Source organism: Pholcus phalangioides, unplaced genomic scaffold (assembly GCF_987345545.1).
Source record: "Pholcus phalangioides strain wild (caught in Gottingen) unplaced genomic scaffold, Ppha-v1.0 ptg000019l_1, whole genome shotgun sequence".
Taxonomy (NCBI): Eukaryota; Metazoa; Arthropoda; class Arachnida; order Araneae; family Pholcidae; genus Pholcus; species Pholcus phalangioides.
In genome coordinates this window covers 6,853,451-6,874,185 of record NW_028301612.1, presented here as the reverse complement: position 1 = coordinate 6,874,185, position 20,735 = coordinate 6,853,451, and the positions used below count along the sequence as shown (strand labels likewise).

The window sequence follows — 20,735 nt, the reverse complement described above, 5'->3', positions numbered from 1 at the left end:
CAATTTTTCCGCTATTCAAGTAACATTAACATGAGGAAGGAAATAAAAAAAGCGTTGCATGTAATCTCGGTGGGTTTACGACTTGGGGGTGACAGTAGGCCCTGACACAAACTATAGAAGAGGTTTAAAGGAAAATGGAGTAACTGTAAAGACAGAAAATTGTGTGTGTTTTCGAAGACTTTTCATTCAAAGAGGGCTGCCATAAAGACAAAGCAGACAAAGATTTGTTGACCATTCATTGACATTCTTTTGAGTGCTGGTAGTAAATGCAATCCAACAAGTAAATGGGTGAAAAGTGAAAGCTTTTAAAAAACCCCCATCGTTTTCATGCAATTACAGACGGATAACCATCTAGTTTATCACAAAGCTATCTTCAACCGGCACTGAGTGGTCTGATCATTGATCATTTTTTGTCGCATCACGGTCATTTTCTGCGCACAAGGGCTAATTAGACCGGGATCTACAATTTATTGCCGATTCCGAACGGCAGGCTTGTTTCTTATACTCATCGAGAAGTTGGTGCGCTAACCCCTCGATGGGGGACTCAGCAATTTTGTGCTGCGGTCAAGTCATTTTTTGTTGTACCCCTATGTCAGGAAAGTTTTCTGACAAGGACGAACCGGGTATCGAACTCGCGACACCTGCAAACCTGAGTGGTCTGATGGGGAATATATTTATAAAAATTGAATAAAGAACGATTGCTCTGGGGTATGTTTTTAATGAATTTTTGGGGAGGGGGTGTGCCAACACCCATTGCGTCCACTGAAAAGAAATAAAGTCGAATTCAGTTATAACGAACTCCATCCAAGAGACCAAATCATACATGAGGAAAAATACCCACGAAATTACATTTTTTTAAACTACATTGCCGTATAACTTAAGAAACTGTAATTGCATAAATTTGCTGTTGTGTCTCAATCGCAAGTGTTCTTATGTCATTCCATTCAATTTAACAGGAAAAACGTGATTTTAAACATATTTAAGACGGTCTTAACGTCATTTGGTTTGTGCTGATTGGTTTCTATATTCAATCCAAGCAGATAATGTATTGGGACTTAGTAGGACTAAGATTGACACCACATCTTTGAAGTTTTTTTTAATCTATACTGTAATGCTTTCTATTAACTGCCCTACTATATAAGCCTACTACTGGCCTGCAACATCCCAAATAATTTCAATACAATTTTCCTATCCTGCAAGAACAATGTTGTGGACATTAGAAAAGAAAATTCTAAAATGGCGTATGTCCACATTTAAAGCAATTTAAATCCGTTTATTTGAGACTCACTGCGTCTGTTGATTTCTCAGAAAAGTGCAATAAATTCTCACGCAAGTCTTCATTTTGAAATGTCCCATAAATGCGTATAATAATGCGGCTCAATGCGTATCTTTGTATCACTCAACCTAAAATTTGTGGTTTTTAGTGTTGATAATACGCATGCAAAACCAATTCAGCGACGCATTTTTCGCAATCTGCAAAAACCTTGTGGATTTGATAGTTGGAAATGATGTCTAAATGCCAAAGATATGGAGTTCGAGTCAAAATGAAAATGCCAAATAATTGAAATTGTGCTTCGTATAAATGAAATATTTTAATATTGAAAGAGCTATATAAAGAGGTTAATCGTAATCGTAGTCAAACGTGTCATAAATGTGAAATTTTGTCATAAAACTGAGAGTGAGGCCCGAATCCCCTTGCGCACAAGTGGAATTTCAAGGCATTTACGCGCAACCGGGCCCCTTGGCCCTTAAAAACTTTTTTTCTCCCCACCCTTTCTTTCTTTTGTTTCCTTCTTAAATTTATAAAAGTAAAACGACATAATGATTATAAAAAGGACTGCTTTCACATCAAAAATTGCAAAAATATCAGATTTTTTTGGTGGGAATACAGACAACCCCGTTAAAATGAACTCCAAGAGACAGGAGTAATAACGAAATTTCGTTAAATTTCAGATTTATAAATTGTTCTTATGCAAACTTATCCGGGGGGATTAGAAAAGTTTTCGTTAAAACGATATTTTTTCCGTTATAACGGTATTCGTTAAAACTAGAGTCGACTGTATTTTTTTACGTGTAGGGGAAGGGTGGGCATAATGGCCATGGCGGGCAAAATTGCCACTGGCTATTTCCACCCCGTAAAGTCCTGCCACAAAGCTCCAAACGCCTCAACTGCTCTGCTAGTACACCATCATTGTTATATGGAAGTTGGAAGCTGTTCAGACCATTTGTTTGGAAATCATTCAACATTTTCTTGTTTTTCACTGTGTTGATGTAAGATAAGCGTGTTTCATTAATGTTTTTAACTGAATACAAGCTCCTAATACATGCGATTAGCATTCACTCCTTGAAACTACAAGTTTTAAGCTATAAATATATATGTCGAAGTAAGAGTTAGGGCTAGTCGTTTATGCTGTGGAGTCGCATTTATATAATGGTACCGAAGAGGGCAAAATGGCCACGGCAGTGGTCATCAGTGGCCATTTTGCCCTTAAACATGGTCACTTTGACCGACACAAAATCTTGTGCATTTTTGTACAAAATATATAAATAAATTATTATCATAATTAGATTTTTATACTAAATTTCAGTAAATAAAAATATTTATACTTTCACAGCGGTAAATATATATATATATAGGCCTATATATATACAGCGAAATCTCGATAACTAGAACCTGGACTTGATAACAGAACAAAAAGACTCCCAGTTTCGAAATTTATTTTAATCGTAGAAGATTTAATCAAATTATTTTAATCATAGAGAGATTTAATTTAATCATTAATAAAAATAGTTTTTGCACTTAAAGGTAGACGTCAAGTTGACTCCCTCACATCTGTCGAAAGAGGTGTTCTCTCTACTTTTGCAGTTTGTATGTCAGCGGGGAGAATTTTTATACCTCCTTTCGTCATATTTCCCAGGCAGCGGATGTAAGAACTTAAAAGATGGTGCTCCACTTGGGACAGATTTCGTTTGTCAAACTTCAGGGTGGATGCATATATACCGGGTGACTTGAACTGTTACGCCATCCGCCAATAGCAGTTTTTTTGTTGTTTTTTTTTTGCCTTGTAGCATTTGCCGCGAATTCACAATGGCACTAACAATTTTAAAAGGGAATTAATATTAATTTAATACTCTAGAATACTTTAAGTATTTATTGTTGGTGCTGCTACCTACTTTCAAAATCAGAAGTGCCTTATGTGGTGATGACAAGAAGCTCAGGTATAAAAAACTAAATTCTTCATTCAGCTACGCTCCTTATAAACAAAACTTATAAACTGACCAGAAAGATCAAACATCCAGTTCAATAATTTTTTCAAGACCCAAAGCGACATCCAAAACAAAGGAGATCCACACAAGCAGACGACAGGTAAGATCGTAAAAAGTGAGTTTTTATCACGCTGCACTTTATAGTAATGTGCTGCCATCTAATGTCAAATTTAAAAGCGACTCATGTGGTGATGATGAAGTTCAAAGTGAAAAAAACTATATTCTTTATTCCGCTCAGCTCCTTATAAACAAAGTTCGTGGACTGAACTGGAAATTTAAACTATAAGTTCGGTTATTTTATTTGAGCATAAGGAGGCGTCCAAAACAAAGAGCCTCTTAATGAGCAGACGACAGGGAAGAAGTCGGTTCCCTACAAGCTAAAGCTCACAAACAGAACTGGAACTTTGAACTACCAGTTCAGTAATTCTTTTAGGACACAAGGAGACGCCCAAAACAAGTAACCTGGAGAGAAGCAGACGACAGAGATTATACATTACAGGAGGGAGCATCCAGCCACCGCGACTGCAGCGACATCAAATGCAAGGAAATCACGTCATTCTGTCAAAACAAACTTCCCGCCTGGCAATTTTTCCAAAGAAATGTACAGTTCGGTCTCTAAATATTGGGTTTCAAAGATTTAAAAAAAGGATAGAGAGAAGAACTCATCTAAAGAGAGATTAAATTATTTTTATTTAATACCGGAATCATTTCTTTCATCATTTCTTGAATTTTCCTTCATTATTTTTTGAATATTCTTTCATTAATTCTGGAATTTTATTTCCTTTATTAATTATTTTATTTCTTTCATTACTTCTGAAATAATTGCTTTCATCAATTCTGGATTTGTTTCTTTCATTAATGCTGAAATTATTTCTTTTATTAATGCTGGAATTATTTCTGTCATTCATTCTGAAATTATATCTCATTAATTCATTAATTCTGGAATTATCTCTTTCATTAATTCTGGAATTATCTCTTTCATTAATTCTGGAATTATCTCCTTCATTAATTCTGGAATTATCTCTTTCATTAATTCTGGAATTATCTCTTTCATTAATTTTGGAGTTATCTCTTTTTCATTAATTTTGGAATTATCTCTTTCATTAATTTTATTATTATCTCTTTCATTAATTCTTTCACTAATTTTGGAATTATCTTTCATTAATTGTATTATTATCTCTTTCATTAATTGTATTATTATCTCTTTCATTAATTGTATTATTATCTCTTTCATTAATTGTATTATTATGTCTTTCATTAATTTTATTATTATCGCTTTCATTAATTCTTTCACTAATTTTGGAATTATCACTTCTATCAATGCTGTAATTATCTCTTACATTAATTCTAGAATATTTTCTTCCATTAATGCTGAAATTATCTTTCTTTAATGCTGAAATTATAACTTTCATTTATTTTGGAATTATCTCGTCCAAGCTGAAATTATTTTTTAATTTATTGTTTTAAACTCCTATTTATGCCATAAGAAAATAACCGGGGGGGGGGATCGTGTTTGTTTTCGCCGAGTAACGTGATGTTCTGACAAAAGATGTTGGGGGGACACAGTTCTTAGCACTGCCAAGGCGGAGACCGCTGACGTCATACTCTCTCCAGAGGCTTGATTTATAAACTGTTGGTGCTGCCATTTAATCTCGAAATTTCAGGCAACTCATGCGATGATGAAAGAGAGATTCTTTGTCATATTTTGGCATAAAATTTTTTTATGAGACGAAAATTTTGGTAACAAAAATTGTACATTTGCAATAATCGATTTTATGTAGAAAATATAATTATTTCTTTCCACAAAAACAATCGGACAATATGGATGATCGAACAAATAAGTGAAAATACGGATTATGTGGTCTTCAGATAGGGTTACCAGATTCAAAACTGAAAAAGGAGGACGCCTGGTGCGAACCTTAGGCAGTGCCGTCTTAACGCATGCTTCCCCGACCCCGGGCCGTGCCCGAAGAGCCTCAAGAGAAGAGGTGCCTCATGAAAACCAGACGGAGTTTAATTTTTCAGGTAGAATGGTTGTTTTCTGAATTTTTCAGGTTGAATTTTTCCAAAAAATCCCTTGGCTCGGGGCCTATGATGCTATTACGACGATCCTGCCTGTCAGTCCCACCCTTGTGGGGGTCATGGAATTCCAGTACCTGATTCCTTTACTTCTATTAATTTACATTAATTAAACAAAAACTGCAATAAAAAGTTCGGAAAATAATCAAAGTTATCGAATCGCAACGTATATTTGATGAAGAGATGATGACAAAACTTTATGTCTGTTCAATATGGTTCGAGCCCCGATGAAGTGTCAGCAGGTGGACCACGTGCTAATTATTATTAATAATTTATGAATTTTGGGAATTTAATTTAAATGTCATTCCCTCTCAATGGATCGTGTTTGATTACGATCCAGACTATCAACGCGTTCCTGATATAATGAAAAAAAAATGAGTGTGATAGAATTAGTTTTTTTCGTGAAAACAAAATTTCCTCTTCAAGATTTGTGTTCGTAACTCGAAAAGTTTGTAAGTCGGGGAGCAACTGCATAAAAAAAATTTAGAGAGGGCCGCAATTTTTTTTTTTTTTTTGCATTGGGCAGTGAAATTCTCCTCAGCGTGGACTGGTCTCGGATTTGTGAATTTGAATATCTCAGGGAATAATGGAGTTAAAAACATGTAATTTGTTTGTTGGGCTCAGAAGAGAAAGAGCAACAACTGTCCCATTGGAAGTTAGAGGACGGGGGGGAGGGGATCGTATAAAAATTTCATTTTTTATTTTGTGTACACTGTATTTTCATCCTCAAAACTCGTAAAGGGTGATTTCTGGTCACATTTTTAGAATTTTTAAAATTAGAACCATACAACTACGACGAGCGGTTGATGAGATAAAGACTGTAACAACACTCCAAGGGGAAACCTTTGAATCTTAGAATGGCCATAATATTACCAATAGGCAGGGCCGCAAGTAGTTGGGGGGAGCAGACGAATCTGGTGCCCCCGGCGTATTAAAAAGGGGGCGCAGATTTAACCATTTAACCATTTAACCTATCCTTCAGCATTACGGGGGGGGGGTGCTTAAATGAGTGGTTGCCCCGGCTAACTAAGTATCCAGTTGTGGCCCTGCGAGTAAGTATATTATTTCTGACGATTCACCGTTGCGCAAATAGGTAGGTAGGAATTTTTAGCTAGGTAGTAGTGCCTCTCTCAGAAAAATCGCTTTGTATGTGGGCGTGTGATAATGTTAAGAGACAGCCCTGGGCGTACTTTATGAAAATTGTGGAAAGCTAATCAAAAAACTCAGCAAAATAATGTGGTCTAGTTTTATTCGTTTCTCATCTTTTGTGCCATTCTTGTAATAATGATCTTCAACTATACAATCAAGTGTTCTTAAAATTTCAAGCCGGGTTTTCCTAGGAATAGGTTTGTTGCGCAGCGTGAACCGAATTAGACTATTTCGCGCCGACAGAAACGTGTTACATAATCACGCCACGCGTTTGCGTTTTCCTAGCGAGACGCATCAGTTCCGGGCGGCTATATAAAGTATATGGCTTTGACATCAGCTACTCTGTCGTCTGCATGCTCCGGTTTGAAGGGAAGGGAAAGAAAACACAGAAGAGTGAAGAGAATATCGGCAAAACCGCGGCGCACGACGCATTTGACTCCTCCAGAAGCAGTCGGCCAATCACGCCGGACGTAAAGCGCTGTCGTCAGGCGTATTGCTGCTCTGTAGGAAAACAGTCATGCTGCTTTTCTTACTGGTGAGTGGACGGCGTGTCGCGCTGGGTGAATCACGTTGCGCGTGGCACAGGAAACCTGCTCCTAGGAAAGCTCGGCTTTAGGATCTTCTATCGGATGATCGATGTTGAAAAAAAATCGCGCATAAAAAAAATACCATATGATATCTTTTTGGTGGTGCCCCTTTAGTATTGATGCCCTAAGCACGTGCTTATTTTGCTTAATGGTTAATCCGGCCCTGTGACTGCTCACATGATTTCTCTGGAATGAATGTTTCAAACAAATATTTAAATATTTTTGCTCACGTATTTTAGTTCATTTTTTTAAGTTTATAGAAGGGCTACAACATGAACCTATATCCTTGATACATGTATTATTGTTGAAAACGATGTGAAAGGTTGAACTTTTCAATTGTGATTAATTTGTGTGGCTACTCTTAACTACTTTTATCCGCACGAAGAGAATAAAATTAATAAAGCTGCTTGCTACCACATTTGGCGATTTTTATCACTACAAGAATGCGTATTTTGGAAGCTACAACTTGACATTTTGTCAACGAAACCATAATCATTTACACAAAAATAAACTAATTTGAAATAATACAAATTTCATCCATGATGAAATTTCCTACATGTGTAAGCGTAAGAGGGTTCTCATACTAGGGGATTTCAATTACCCAGGTATTGATTGGGTGAACTTTTCATCTAGAGATCAGTATGAAAGAGACTTTCTTAAGTTGGTGCTCGAAAATGTTTTGTATCAGCATGTATCAGAAGCCACTAGGGGTACTGCTATTTTGTATTTAATTCTTACTAGTTCTGAGGATCTTGTTGAACATGTTTCGGTGGGGATAGAGTTTTCTTCCAGTGATCATCGTATCGTCAGATTTCACTGTAACTTTTCTTCGGGTAAGGTTGATAACAAAAGACTGGTTCCTTGTTTTCGAAGAACTAACTTTGATGTTTTGAGAGGAAGGTTAGCGGAAGTTTTCAAAGACCGGTTGGAATCAGTAGGGGTGGTAAGTCAATGGGAAGAATTTAGTACGAAGCTGTCCTCTGTTGTGCACGACGTCATACCCTTTGTTCGAAAAAAGCGTATATGTACATCGCACCCTCTATGGTTCACGGATAGCGAGCGTAACCTTTATCTTGAAAAGAAAAGAGCATTCAGAGAGTATAAAAGTGGACGACGTGACCTATCATTGTTTACTGATAAAAGAAGAGTGTTGAAGAGAGTGATAAGGGATAGTAAAAAGGAAGTTGAATCTAGGTTGGCAGATAACATTATCTTTGACTTAAAATCATTTTTTCGATGCGTCAGTAATGGATGTAGGGGACCCTCTCGATAGGAGGCTCTAGGTTAGAGAGCAATGTAGGCATGTGTAGTGCTTTCAATGACTTTTTCGCGTCGGTTTTTGATGGAGATAATGATATTCGATATACGGGTGTTGCATGGGGTAATAAAACCCTCAACGATATTCAAGTAGAAGATGTGGAGGTCCTAAATCTTCTAAGAAATATATGTGCAAGAAAAGCACCAGTATCAGATGATGTCAATCCCAGGGCCCTCAGGGAATGTGCTAACGAATTGTTGGGGCCAGTCGCACAGATATACAGGAGTAGTGTTGCTGAGGGTATCGTCCCAAGGGATTGGAAACTTGCTAATGTTGTTCCGATATTTCAGAAGGATAGTAGAGAAGCGGTGTCCAATTATCGTCCAGTGAGTTTGACTAGCTCCATCTCGAAAATTTTGGAAATTATCATCAAAAGGCAGTTTGTGAAGTGGATAGACGAGAATAATATATTGTCGGATAATCAGCATGGGTTCAGGAAGGGGAAGTCATGTGTAACTAACCTCCTTTGCTTCTATGATCACGTGACTAAGGCTTTGGGTAAGAGCAAAAATGTAGATGTTGTTTACCTTGATTTCCAGAAGGCATTCTCATTGACGAGCGGCTTAGGTTTTCTGAACATCGTTCAGCGGTGGTGAAAAAATAGAATAGAATGCTCGGTTTCATTTTCAAAAAGGTCTCTTCGCGTTCTCCTAGTCATTCTTCGTCATGAACTGGAGTATGCTGTAAGGTTTTGGGGACCATACCTACAGAGGGACATAGACTTGGTTGAAGGGGTGCAGAGAAGAGCTACGCGTGTCCTTATTGGCACACGGGGCTTGAGTTATGAAGAGAGACTTCATTTTTTGAATATGTTTACATTGGATGAACACAGGTGTCGAGGAGATATGATCGATGTATTCAAAATTTTCAATGGGATGGATAGGATGGACCATGAACTTTTAGTACACCGCCAATCGACTGCTTTTACAAGGGGACACCAATATCGATTGGTGAGGGACAATGCAAGGTTATGGTGTCGCAGGGAATTTTTCTCTAATAGGGTTGTTAATAAATGGAATAGCTCACCCCCGGAGGTAGTAAATCGTAACACAATTGACACGTTTAAAAAGAAATACGATAAACATGTTGGGGTAAATCGAGAAGCTATCCATACTTAGAATAAGACAACCATAATATTCTTTATGGGCATTGTATAGTATTCTATCATGCATATATATATTGTTTATAATTTGTGTTAATAGCATTTTTAATTGGGTTGCTGTATTTTTGAAATATATGACATCCATATTTTTATGGGCATCTTTTTCTCAGCCACCTCGTTGGGCATTTTGCCTGTTGTGGTGTTGTATCTGTATTTACAGTAACTTGATGACATTGTGTCGTCTTCAAGCGCAGAATTTACATTGATTGAAAATAATTTATTCTAATTTTTTTACTGTATTCTATTACGTTCATTTTGCTCCTTCGTTATTTTCATAAATTAATCAAATTAAATTCAAACATATTTATATATTTTAGACAATTTTTGAATAACTATCTTCTAATGGAAAAACGGGGTGGGGGGGTGGTAGAAAATTATTCATGTTCGCAAGAGGGGAGGCCATAGGAATAAGAAATGGTTGAAAGGGGGCCATGGACAAAATAAGGTTGAGAACCACTGGTATAGAGTATATCATTAAACATGCATTTTTATGCATAAAAATATCCGGCGGAATTATTATGGCTCACAAAAAGAAAAAAAAAATGCAAATAATATTTTTTGAACTCCAAGAATTGCAACTGCTTCGCTCACAAGCGATTGGCAAGAAATTCGGATGATTTCTGACGAATCGGCAATACAAGTTTTGATAACCTTGTTCTAACGTAATGACATGTTAGAAAAAGAAGGGGGGAGGGAAGAAAAGTAAGGGGAGTGAAAAACGAAAGGAAAAAGTATACAGTCGAATCCCGTTATAACGAACTCCAAGAGACTGGAGAAATCACTTCGTTACACGAATTTTCGTTATAAAGGAATTCCAGGTTTTTTTGCATTGTTTCTATGTAAACTTATCTGGGGGATTAGAAAAGTGTTCGTTATGAAACGAGATTTTCGCTATATCGGTAATCGTAAAAACGGGATTCGACTGTATTATTATACTCTCTCTTGTTTATGTATTACAGATAAGAGAGTACGTATGAAGTAAATTTCTCTTCACCCTCACCGAACTGTTCTCTTCTCCCCCCCGCCTCTTATGTACATGTACAGTATATAAAGTCGGATCTCGTTTTAACGAATACCGTTATAGCGAAAAATCTCGTTTAATGTATACTTTTCTAATCCCCCCAGATAATTTTACAGAGGAGCAATGCAAAAACCTCGAACTCCAAGAGACGGCGAAGTGATTTCGCCGGTCTCTTGGAGTTCGTTATAACGGGATTCGACTGTAATAGAACTTATTTAACCTTAGTATAGAAGCTTTAGTACACCTCGTCTCACGGAGATGAAAATAAATTTTTTTCCCATAGGGTTGCAACCAAGTTTTGTGGTGTTCTGGAGAGAGGGAAAGAAACAGACTTACGTCCTTGATCGTGAAGTGGTTAAAAAATCACGCAACCCCCTAAAGTCATCGGGGCTAAAGTCATAGAGTGACGTCATCGAAACAGCAGAAAATTAAATAAGCGAAGATAGAGAAAGAGAGGAAAAAGAAACAACTAAAGTGTTTCTAGGGCAAAAAAGTTTTCACAGCTATCGCCAAGAATCGCGAGATGATGAGTAGCCAATTGTTGTCATTTGTAAAATACTTTGCTGTAGCTTTGATAATTGCATTCCGCCGCTAATTTATTCACTTTTGTTTTGTTTTTACGAGAGATGAATGTGTAATTAAATTTTTTTTTTAGGATGACACCTTTGGACCCTTTCCTTGTAAGTACAACATTCGCTGGGATCATGGCTCCCACATCCTGGAGCAGGGCTCCTAGGCTGGGATCTTTTGCGGGCCCCCTTTCAGTCTTTTCACGGGCCCTTCTATAGTTAATTTATAGCGTGAAAATGCAAAAAATTATGAGAACTGTCCCGGACCCCAGGGCTGGAGCCCTGTCAGCCCCGCCCTTGTGGGGGGCATGGCTGGGATATTTAAATTTAAAAAAATCTGAGGGAAGCTGAGGAAAAACAGCATAAACTAAAAGAAAACGCTTCTTTCCCCTCGTGTTTGTGCTGTTTTTTCCCCCACAACTCTTCTCTGTATTTCGAATATTCAATATCGCGAATATTGCGCTTAAAAACGTAGGATTTTTGTTGGTGGGGCCACAGAAAAGAGACAGGGCAACCAAGGGCGTAGCGAGGGGGGGGGGGACTTGGGGGTCCCCCCCAAAATGTGAGAAAATGACCGAAAAAAGGGAAAATGATGGCCAAATCCATTGTTCTGTCACTTTGGTCCCCCCCTCCGAACGAAATTTCTGGCTACGCCCCTGAGGGCAACAACTTCCTAATCTGGTTTTTGAGGACGGTGTCCGCATGGAAAGTTTATTTTCTCATTCTAATAAAACTGTGTGCAACCCCTTTCAATAAGAATGACGTATCTGAGTTCTACACGTAATTCGGATACTTTTTCTAAAGGCGCGTATACACTAGCGCGCGGATCATGCAATGAAGGCATTCGCAATTGGTTCTTAAGCTATTTGCACGGGGTTGCGAACGATTCTTGAGCTGTTTTCACACTGGACCCACCTGGAATCGGTTTTTTTTTTCAACGAACACAAAGGAAGTTTGTGTACCCACGAGCGGATTAGAACCGCTGCAGGGGAGGTAGTACGTTGCAAGATCGGCGCGCTAGTGCATACGCGCGTTAATAATTTGAAGCACCGAATAAAGGAATAATGGAATCACCCTGTGTGTATTGTTCCATGGTATTGTATGACGCACCTCTTTTCTGTTTTAAATTATTTTTATTTCCAAAAATACTTGAAAAGGTATGTATAAAATTAACATTCGAAAAATTGCATACAAGAGCATACATAAAGGGGAGGAAAAACTTTTTTTTGTGCACACAATGAAAAACAAAATTCAGATAGCGTTAGGGGGGTCATTAAAATATTACGTCAGCATCGATAAAGGGGTGAGGAATTTCTGGTTTGCTGATCTGGGGAGTGTACCGCGGGTAACTTGAGTGATGCTAAAACTGCACTGGGGGGCCGCTTAAGTGCTCTAAACCTGCGCCACATGTCATTCAAGAGATTCTTTTTTTTCTAAATGTCCCGCGGACCGCTTAAATATTCCGGAACTGTGCCGCGGAGTCACCTAAGTGACCTGTTAATGTGCCACGGCCGTACTTGATTGATCCGAAAATGTGTCACGGGCCGCTTGAATGCTCTGGAATTGTACCACGGGACACTTAAGCGATCTGTAAATATGTTGCTTAGTTCATTTTCACAAAATTAGGTTTGAGGTGCAGGCCACATTTGGTTTCCGGGCCAAGGGTTTATCATATATGGTTTAGACCTCAAAGGGTACGTCGCAATGGATTTTTAAATTAAGAATAAATTTTGAGTTCTTCAAACATTAACAGAAATTGATTATAATAGCATATAAAGGTATTTTATTTCGAAATTTTAAGTTTTGTTAAATATTTTTTTGCATCACAAATGATCGTCTGGGAGGGGCACGAGCCCCCTATGCCCCTCGCTCGCTTACGTCTCTGATCCCAATATGCCTTAGGAGGTAGGGGGGCAGAGCTGCCCCTTGCTGACAAGGGTCAAAAATGACTAAAAATCTGCTGACGTAATACTTGAACGCCCCCCCCCCCCTACAATGAGTAAGAAACAGCACAGTAAAGGCGGAAACACAGTGAATTATGATTAGCGGAAATTCTGTGATGTGGAATTTCCACGAATGAGAACGTGAGAGTGACGTCTCGTCAGTGTAGTGTGTTTCGGCCTTAAAACAGAATGGTGTTATCACACTCTACCATGATCACCAATCACTACCATAGTCATGGAATGTTGGGAAACGCTGTTGAAGAGCTACTTGGCCGTACATGCACCTCGCGAAAATTCCTCTGGGAAATTCCCAATGAATTGCGAGTGTGTGTGTATATATATGCGTGGCCCTAACGTGTATATGTTGTCAGCATTTTTTTTGCTTGTTCGTATTTTACTGGTGCTGCCAGCTATCTCCTTAAAAAAATCATAATATCATGGCCGTGATCGATTTCTCACGAGCTTACCTTACACACAGGACCGTCTTAAGAGCATCATGGGGCCCCCGGACCAAGTGATTTTTGTGAGGCCCTACCTGGCCAATTCTTGGAAACTTCAACTACTTCTCGTTTTTCTGAGGACCCCCCCCCCCACCTCTTCTCTTGAGTCCCCGGACGGGCCCATAAGACGGCACTTTCTTACACAGCATTTTGCTCAATTCTTTCCAACACGTGAAAGACAGATGGCAACACTTCTCGAATGCAAAACACGCATAACTACGTTAGGACCACGCACAGCTCTCTCCAACGTGCACCAATTCATCAGAAAAATGTCAACGAGGTGCATGTACGGTTCTAGTGGAAGAAAGCATATGATTTTTCCGGGCGGCGCGAACTCCGGGAAACATTTTCATCCCGGTGTGATATGGAAGCATGTAGGGGAAAAAAAGAAAAGAATCGCCAATCAAGTAGGTCTCAGTCTGTTGCAGACGTCGAATTAGACGGACTCGTGATGTCGTCGATGAGCTGCAGAACCCTACGCCTGAACGACCTCATTTGCGAGTCCGTCAGGGGTTCGATTTCCGGCAACAGGCTCAGAAGGAACATCTTCTTGCCTTCGCTGTTGCCGCTGCTGTTCGAGGTGGAAATTTCCGCTTGGTGTTTCCTTGCCTTTGCCCTCACGAATTCCTGGTCGGTGTTCTTGTCCTCATCCACTCGCTTGCGTTTCGGCGCGTCCTGCTGCCTCGGGCTGAAGGATTCCCGGGTCAGTTCCTGGAAGAAACGGGACTGTTCTTCGGAGGAGGTTTCGGGCTGGAGTTCGATTTCGTCGTACACTATGACTCCCGTTCCCTCCGAGGACTGGTCTCGCGAAGCTTCCGACACGTCCGGCGAAATCCGCTCTTTCTTGACTTCGTGCTCGTTAAGTTGGCTGTTTACCTCTGGCGGATTGTCGACCAGCAGGCCTTGCGTTTTGATGAACGGCAGCGTGAACCTCATCGCGTCGGCGAGGTAATAAGGTCTCCTATTTTTGGTGTTGGCGGGGATTTTCTGGTTGCGGACGAAAACGGAACGGAGATTCTTCCACTTTTCCTTGCACGCGTGCACTGCAAAGAAAACAATACAAACATATGTATATGTTACTGCCAAAGCCTGGAAATTGAACTGGCCGGCCCAGTTGTTCCGGTCAATGTCCGAAATTCGGGCTTTCGCCGGCCCTTATATGTCGATCGCTATATATCCCTATGTACGAATCACTCTTAAGATATCAATATTCAGATTCTTTTAATCGTTAGGGTTGGCACAGCTAATCATAATAGTCATGGTTAGCTGTATCTGATTATAAATGGCCATAATTACCCAAAAAAAAAATACGCCAACGCGGCGATGACCTCGAATCATAGGGATCTATATATGTAGGGCAGTGCCGTCTTAAGGCATGGGCCCACTCGGGGGCCTCACAATAATGACATATGGTTGAGATTTTCGAAAGTTTGCCTGGTAGTGCCTCAGAAAAATCTTTTGGCCCGGGGGCCCATGATACTCTTAAGACGTCCCTAATATAGGGACCGGCAAAAGCCCGAATTTCTGACATTTGCCGGGTCAACAGGGCTGGCCAGTTCGCGAATCGGCCAACTTCGGGTTTTGGCAGTAACATACAAAAAATGGCAATGAAAAATAATGGACATAAATATAACGCTATCATAGAAGAACGAAGCTTATACCTGAGCTTGGCAAATTCGAAAAAAGAAAACATTAGGTGCCATCCAAATTTCCTAGGAGCCAAACATTTTTTTTCTAGCGCGGATCCAGAGGTGGTTGGGGGGGGGGTGACTTTGTTTGTCCCGTAAAATACGGGATGATTCAACGAGCACACACCGGGGGGGGGGGGGGTCCCTCTAACTGCGCACCGCTAACCTTTGTCAGGGGCACAGCGAAGCGTTGGTCTTGACAAAGGTTTCTCGAAGAGATTCTTTGTCAAACTGCTATGGGAAGCCGCGGTTGGCGTTGATTAGGGCAGTGGCGTCAGGTCATAGCCGGGGGTGTGCTCGAGCACGTACGGAAATTTGTAGAACGGGAACCCCAAAATTGATTCAGAAATCAAAATTTCCTACATGAAACTCAAGACGAGCACTCACAGGTTCAAAACACTCCCGACGCCCCTAGATTAGCAGAAAAGGGCGCCGCTGTCAGGTTAAATTTGAGCCCCCGACCTACACGATAAGTCGTTTCTCCGATACATCGCCTTGGATCCGCCTGCCACGGCTTCATTCACTGCTGAAGATACTATTTGTCTAGGTTTCATTCGCAGCTGAGGATGCCTGCCTCCGCTCCATTCACAGCGCTGAAGAACTAGTGATGTCTGCATTTTCTCCATTCGCAACTGAAGATGTCTGAATCGGCTTTGTTCACAGCTGATGTCTGTCTCACGTATCAGTCAAACCAGAGGCACCGACATGAAGAAAATATTGTGCGGACTGAAAGTTGACGACTAAGCCCGTGTGTAGAAGGTGGGGGAGGGGGAGGGGAGGATGCTTTGCATTGTATATTCATTAATCATTGAAGGGGGCTCAGCCACTACCACCTAGATAACCTTATATAGGAGGTCGTGGCTCAGCCCCTTCACAAAACTTATTGAGAAGGTGCCTATGAGCCAAACAATGACAATTACGTGAGATAAATAGTTTCTGCAATAACTAGTGTGATGAAATTTACAAACTATCTTCCAATAACCAAATAATAATAAGCAAATAATTTACAGATAATTTTCAAATTATCTCACTAAAATAAATAATTTACAGGTAATTCTCAAATTATCTCACTAAAAATATAATTTACTGGTAATTTTCAAATTATCTCACTGAAAATATAATTTACAAATTATCTCACTAAAATAAATAATTTACAGGTAATTCTCAAATTAACTCAATAAAAATATAATTTACAGATAATTTTCAAATTATTATCTCGCTAAAAATAAATAATTTACAGGTAATTCTCAAATTATCTCACTAAAAATATAATTTGCAGGTAATTCTCAAATTATCTCACTAAAAATATAATTTACAAATTATCTCACTAAAAATATAATTTACAAATTATCTCACTAAAAATATAATTTACAAATTATCTCACTAAAAATATAATTTACAAATTATCTCACTAAAAATATAATTTACAAATTATCTCACTAAAAATATAATTTACAAATTATCTCACTAAAATAAATAATTTACAGGTAATTCTCAAATTATCTCACTAAAAATATAATTTGCAGATAATTTTCAAATTATTATCTCGCTAAAAATAAATAATTTACAGGTAATTTTCAAATTATCTCACTAAAAATATAATTTGCAGATAATTTTCAAATTATTATCTCGCTAAAAATAAATAATTTACAGGTAATTTTCAAATTATCTCACTAAAAATATAATTTACAGATAATTTTCAAATTATTATCTCGCTAAAAATAAATAATTTACAGGTAATTCTCAAATTATCTCACTAAAAATATAATTTGCAGGTAATTCTCAAATTATCTCACTAAAAATATAATTTACAGATGATTTTCAAATTATCTCACTAAAATAAATAATTTACAGGTAATTCTCAAATTATCTCACTAAAAATATAATTTGCAGATAATTTTCAAATTATTATCTCGCTAAAAATAAATAATTTACAGGTAATTTTCAAATTATCTCACTGAAAATAAATAATTTTGCAGATAATTCTCAAATTACCTCAATAAAAATATAATTTACAAATTATGTCGCTATAAAAACAAATATGATTTACAAATTATATTATTTAAAATATATATATATATTTTGTTAATAATATAATTTGTGTAAATCAAAAAATATATATAATGACATGAATTTAGTTTTCCGGTAATGACTGTAAAGGTGAAATTTACATATATTATCTTCTTTATCAAACAAATAATACACAAGTAATTATCAAATTATCTTGCAAATTTATATATATTTATATACAATACATATTTGTATATATAATTTACGAATTATCTTCTTCAAACAAATAATTTACAAATTTTCTTCTCATTCAACAATAATATTCATTCATTATATTCGAGAAAAGTAACGAATCGAAGTAAGTTTGTTAAACACGGGAAAATTTTCTTACAAAAAATGTTCATATGGTCAAACCATATAAACGTGACATGATTCACCTAAACAGCTCACGAATGAGACTGTATTAACGAGCTTGGCTACTAGATGGCGACGTAAGTCACGGGAAAAAAACAAAGAAACGTTGTTCGTTAACAATGAATATCGTTGGAAACACATCCGCTGTACAACATGGCTTCCAAAACAAATCGAGTCATCATTTCAAAATGACATCAGTTTTAATGAATAAAAATCAATCCATAATGAATGAAATCGTGAACTCACCCGTCAGCCCGAATTCCTTCCCGATTTTGCACCACGCTCTATCAGTCTCGTCTCTTTTCGAGTAACCCTTCAAATGGAAGTTGTACAAACACGGTTGTTTCTCAACCGCCCGCACGAATTGCAAATTCAACAGCTGATCACCCATCGTTTTTCAATCAACTTTTTTTTTTTCAACCTCGATCGCGCGAGAACGATACACGAAAAATAACGGGAGAAATATTTACGTGATTCCTGACGCGGGAGTAGCGAGGAGACTGCCGCACGCCGAGTCGCCAGTGTACAGGTCGCGTGGGTCTTCTAGTCGCCAATTCACCAATATCTCGGCGCCATACTAGGGTTGGGTCGCCTGGAAACATTCTTCCGGTATCTAGGCAACGTCACTGTTATCTGCGTGACTAGCGCACGGAAATCACACGACTCTTCGGACCTTGGCGCGTCGGCGAATCAGAAGTAGGCTGCAGTGACGTCATGCGGTACGTCATCGAGTGCAATGAATCAATCACATTTTGGCTATCCGTTTGCGAGTGAATAGATTTTTTGAGTTTGTTTTTCATTTTGTATGTATATTCCATGAGTAAATTAGGAATGAGTGATTGAATGTGGAATTGATATAAAAGCAGAACAAACAATTTAAGTTTATTTCATTTATTATTTTGTTTATTTATCTTGTTATTTTGTTTATTTATCTTATTATTTCATTTATTTTTATTTATTATTGTTTCATTTATCTATTTTATTATTTAAAATTATTCATTTATTAAATATTTGTATATTTTATAAATTTATTTAATAAATTATTTTTTATCAATTCATTGTTTATTATTTATAGTTCATTATTTGTTTATTTTATTCAAAAATTTCAAATCAAACACATGGTTATTATTTGAAATATCTATTCATTTGTTGTTTTTAATTAAAAGTTTAAAATTTATATTTTCGCATTATTTTATAAATTTAAAAAAATGTATGTACTTATGTCATTATATCGCTTGTTTGAAAAATTATTTGTTTTGCATTTATTTATGTTATTAAAAAAAGTTTAAATTAGTTTATTTCCTGCGTTTTTAGGAATTTTAAAAATTCATATTTACTTATTCTACCATTGTTTTGCTCATTTTAAAAAAAATTATTTTGCAAATTTATTCATTTATTTTATTTAAAAAAATTTAAATTAAAAATTTCATTATTATTTTTTTTTTTTTTAATTTAAAATTTGATTAATTTTTTATATTGTTCTTTTATAACCCATTTTTCCAACAAAGCTTTATGCACATTTAGGGTCATTCAAGTATTAACGTCAGCATCGATAGGGGAGGGGTTTCCGATTTGCTGACTTATGATGACAAAGGGGAAAACGGGGGAAGGGGGGGGGGGGTTGGAGGATGCTTACGTCATCAACCACCATTAATGAAAATATGAAATATTCTTAATGGCATCTTACTCGGTGCGCCATAAACGAGAAAAACCTTTCGCTAAATTTGTGGGCACCTGAACTAACAGTCTTCCTATTGATAAGCCCTCTATAGAACCACTTCAGCGATCTCTAAATGTTTTGCAGATCCTTCAGGTGCTCTGGAAATGTGTCCGAGCCGTTTAACTGTTCTGGAACTGTGTCATGCATTGGCGTACGCAAGGAGGGGGGGGTTCTATGGTGCCACGAATCACTCAAGTGACTCGTAATTATGCCGCGGACCACTTAAGTAATCTGGGAATGCGCCGTAGGGAACTTCAGTGATGTAGAACCACACTGGGGGGGGGGGGGGCGCTTATGTACTAACTGTTCCATATGTCACTCAAGGGATCTTTAAATGTGCCACGGATCGCTTAAGCATTCTGAAACTGTATCGTGGGTTACTTAAGTGATCTGTGAATGTGCTACGGGCCTACTTCAGTGATCTGAAACTGCGCCACTGGCCGCGTAAATGCTTTAGAATTGTACCACGGGTCATTTAAGTGATCTGTAAATATGCCACGTCAGATAGCCCCCACGGGCCACATTTGGTTCGCAGGCCAAGGGTTCATCATATATGGCTAACATAACATAATTTATTTGTCCCCAATCAATTTCAATAATACTATACAAATTAGAGTTTACAATTAAATTATATATTTTACAATATTTGACAGAAAATGCAAAGAGAAAGAAAAAAATGTTTGAAAGGACACGGTAGAAAACAGTTAATTCATAATATGGTGAAGAAAGCTGGGACAGGGAAGAGAGCAATAGCTAAAGGCTAGTAAAATGCTCTCGACCCTATGACATCTTTGCTCTTGCGATACACGTAAATCTTCTTATTTCTTTTGACCTGAAAGAAAGATAAAAAGAACGAAGTACATCGGCCAAATAGGTGCAAATATATTTATTTATTAAATTAAAAAATGAATTATGGCAACCCAAAGCTGATATAAGAGAACTTCATTCTACACGTTTTTTTTTTCACTTTAATTCAATGGCAAATTTTTAATAATACAGAGAAAAAGCTAGACAAAAATAACGATTAAAATAAATATCATCTTCACTTGATGTTAACGATCCATATAACCAAATCGAATTATTGTTTCACTTAAATTTACCTGTCGAAATTATTTATTATTTGATATCAGGATAAATTAATTTTTCATTGCGTAATATTTGTTTGAATTTCATTTATTGTCTTCCCATTCATTAATTTGTTAATGTGACATTGCTATTGCAGTACTTTGCTAACCACAGTTAATGAAAAAGAAGGAAAGTTGCTTTCACCAACGAAGGAGTTTATCTGAGTTTCTGTGAAAAGTTCAT

At 37.6% G+C, this 20,735-nt stretch overlaps 1 protein-coding gene across 1 annotated transcript; it reads right to left on the bottom strand.

Annotated features, from left to right (window-relative positions):
• Positions 1 to 12,291: 12,291 nt before the first annotated feature.
• On the bottom strand, positions 12,292 to 18,259 carry LOC149071172 (uncharacterized). The gene is made up of 2 exons (XM_089248232.1): positions 17,954 to 18,259; positions 12,292 to 14,638 (listed from the first exon to the last, which is right to left on the bottom strand). Exons 1-2 carry the CDS (start codon positions 18,096 to 18,098, stop codon positions 14,010 to 14,012), a joined length of 774 nt encoding a protein of 257 aa, XP_089104358.1. The 5' UTR covers positions 18,099 to 18,259; the 3' UTR covers positions 12,292 to 14,009.
• Positions 18,260 to 20,735: the final 2,476 nt, after the last annotated feature.

Coding starts and splice junctions, on each gene's coding strand:
- LOC149071172 (XM_089248232.1), bottom strand. CDS start 18,098: ATGGGTGATCAGCTGTTGAATTTGCAATTCGTGCGGGCGGTTGAGAAA. Junction 14,639..17,953: donor GAAGGAATTCGGGCTGACGG/GTGAGTTCACGA, acceptor TTTTCTTTGCAG/TGCACGCGTGCAAGGAAAAG.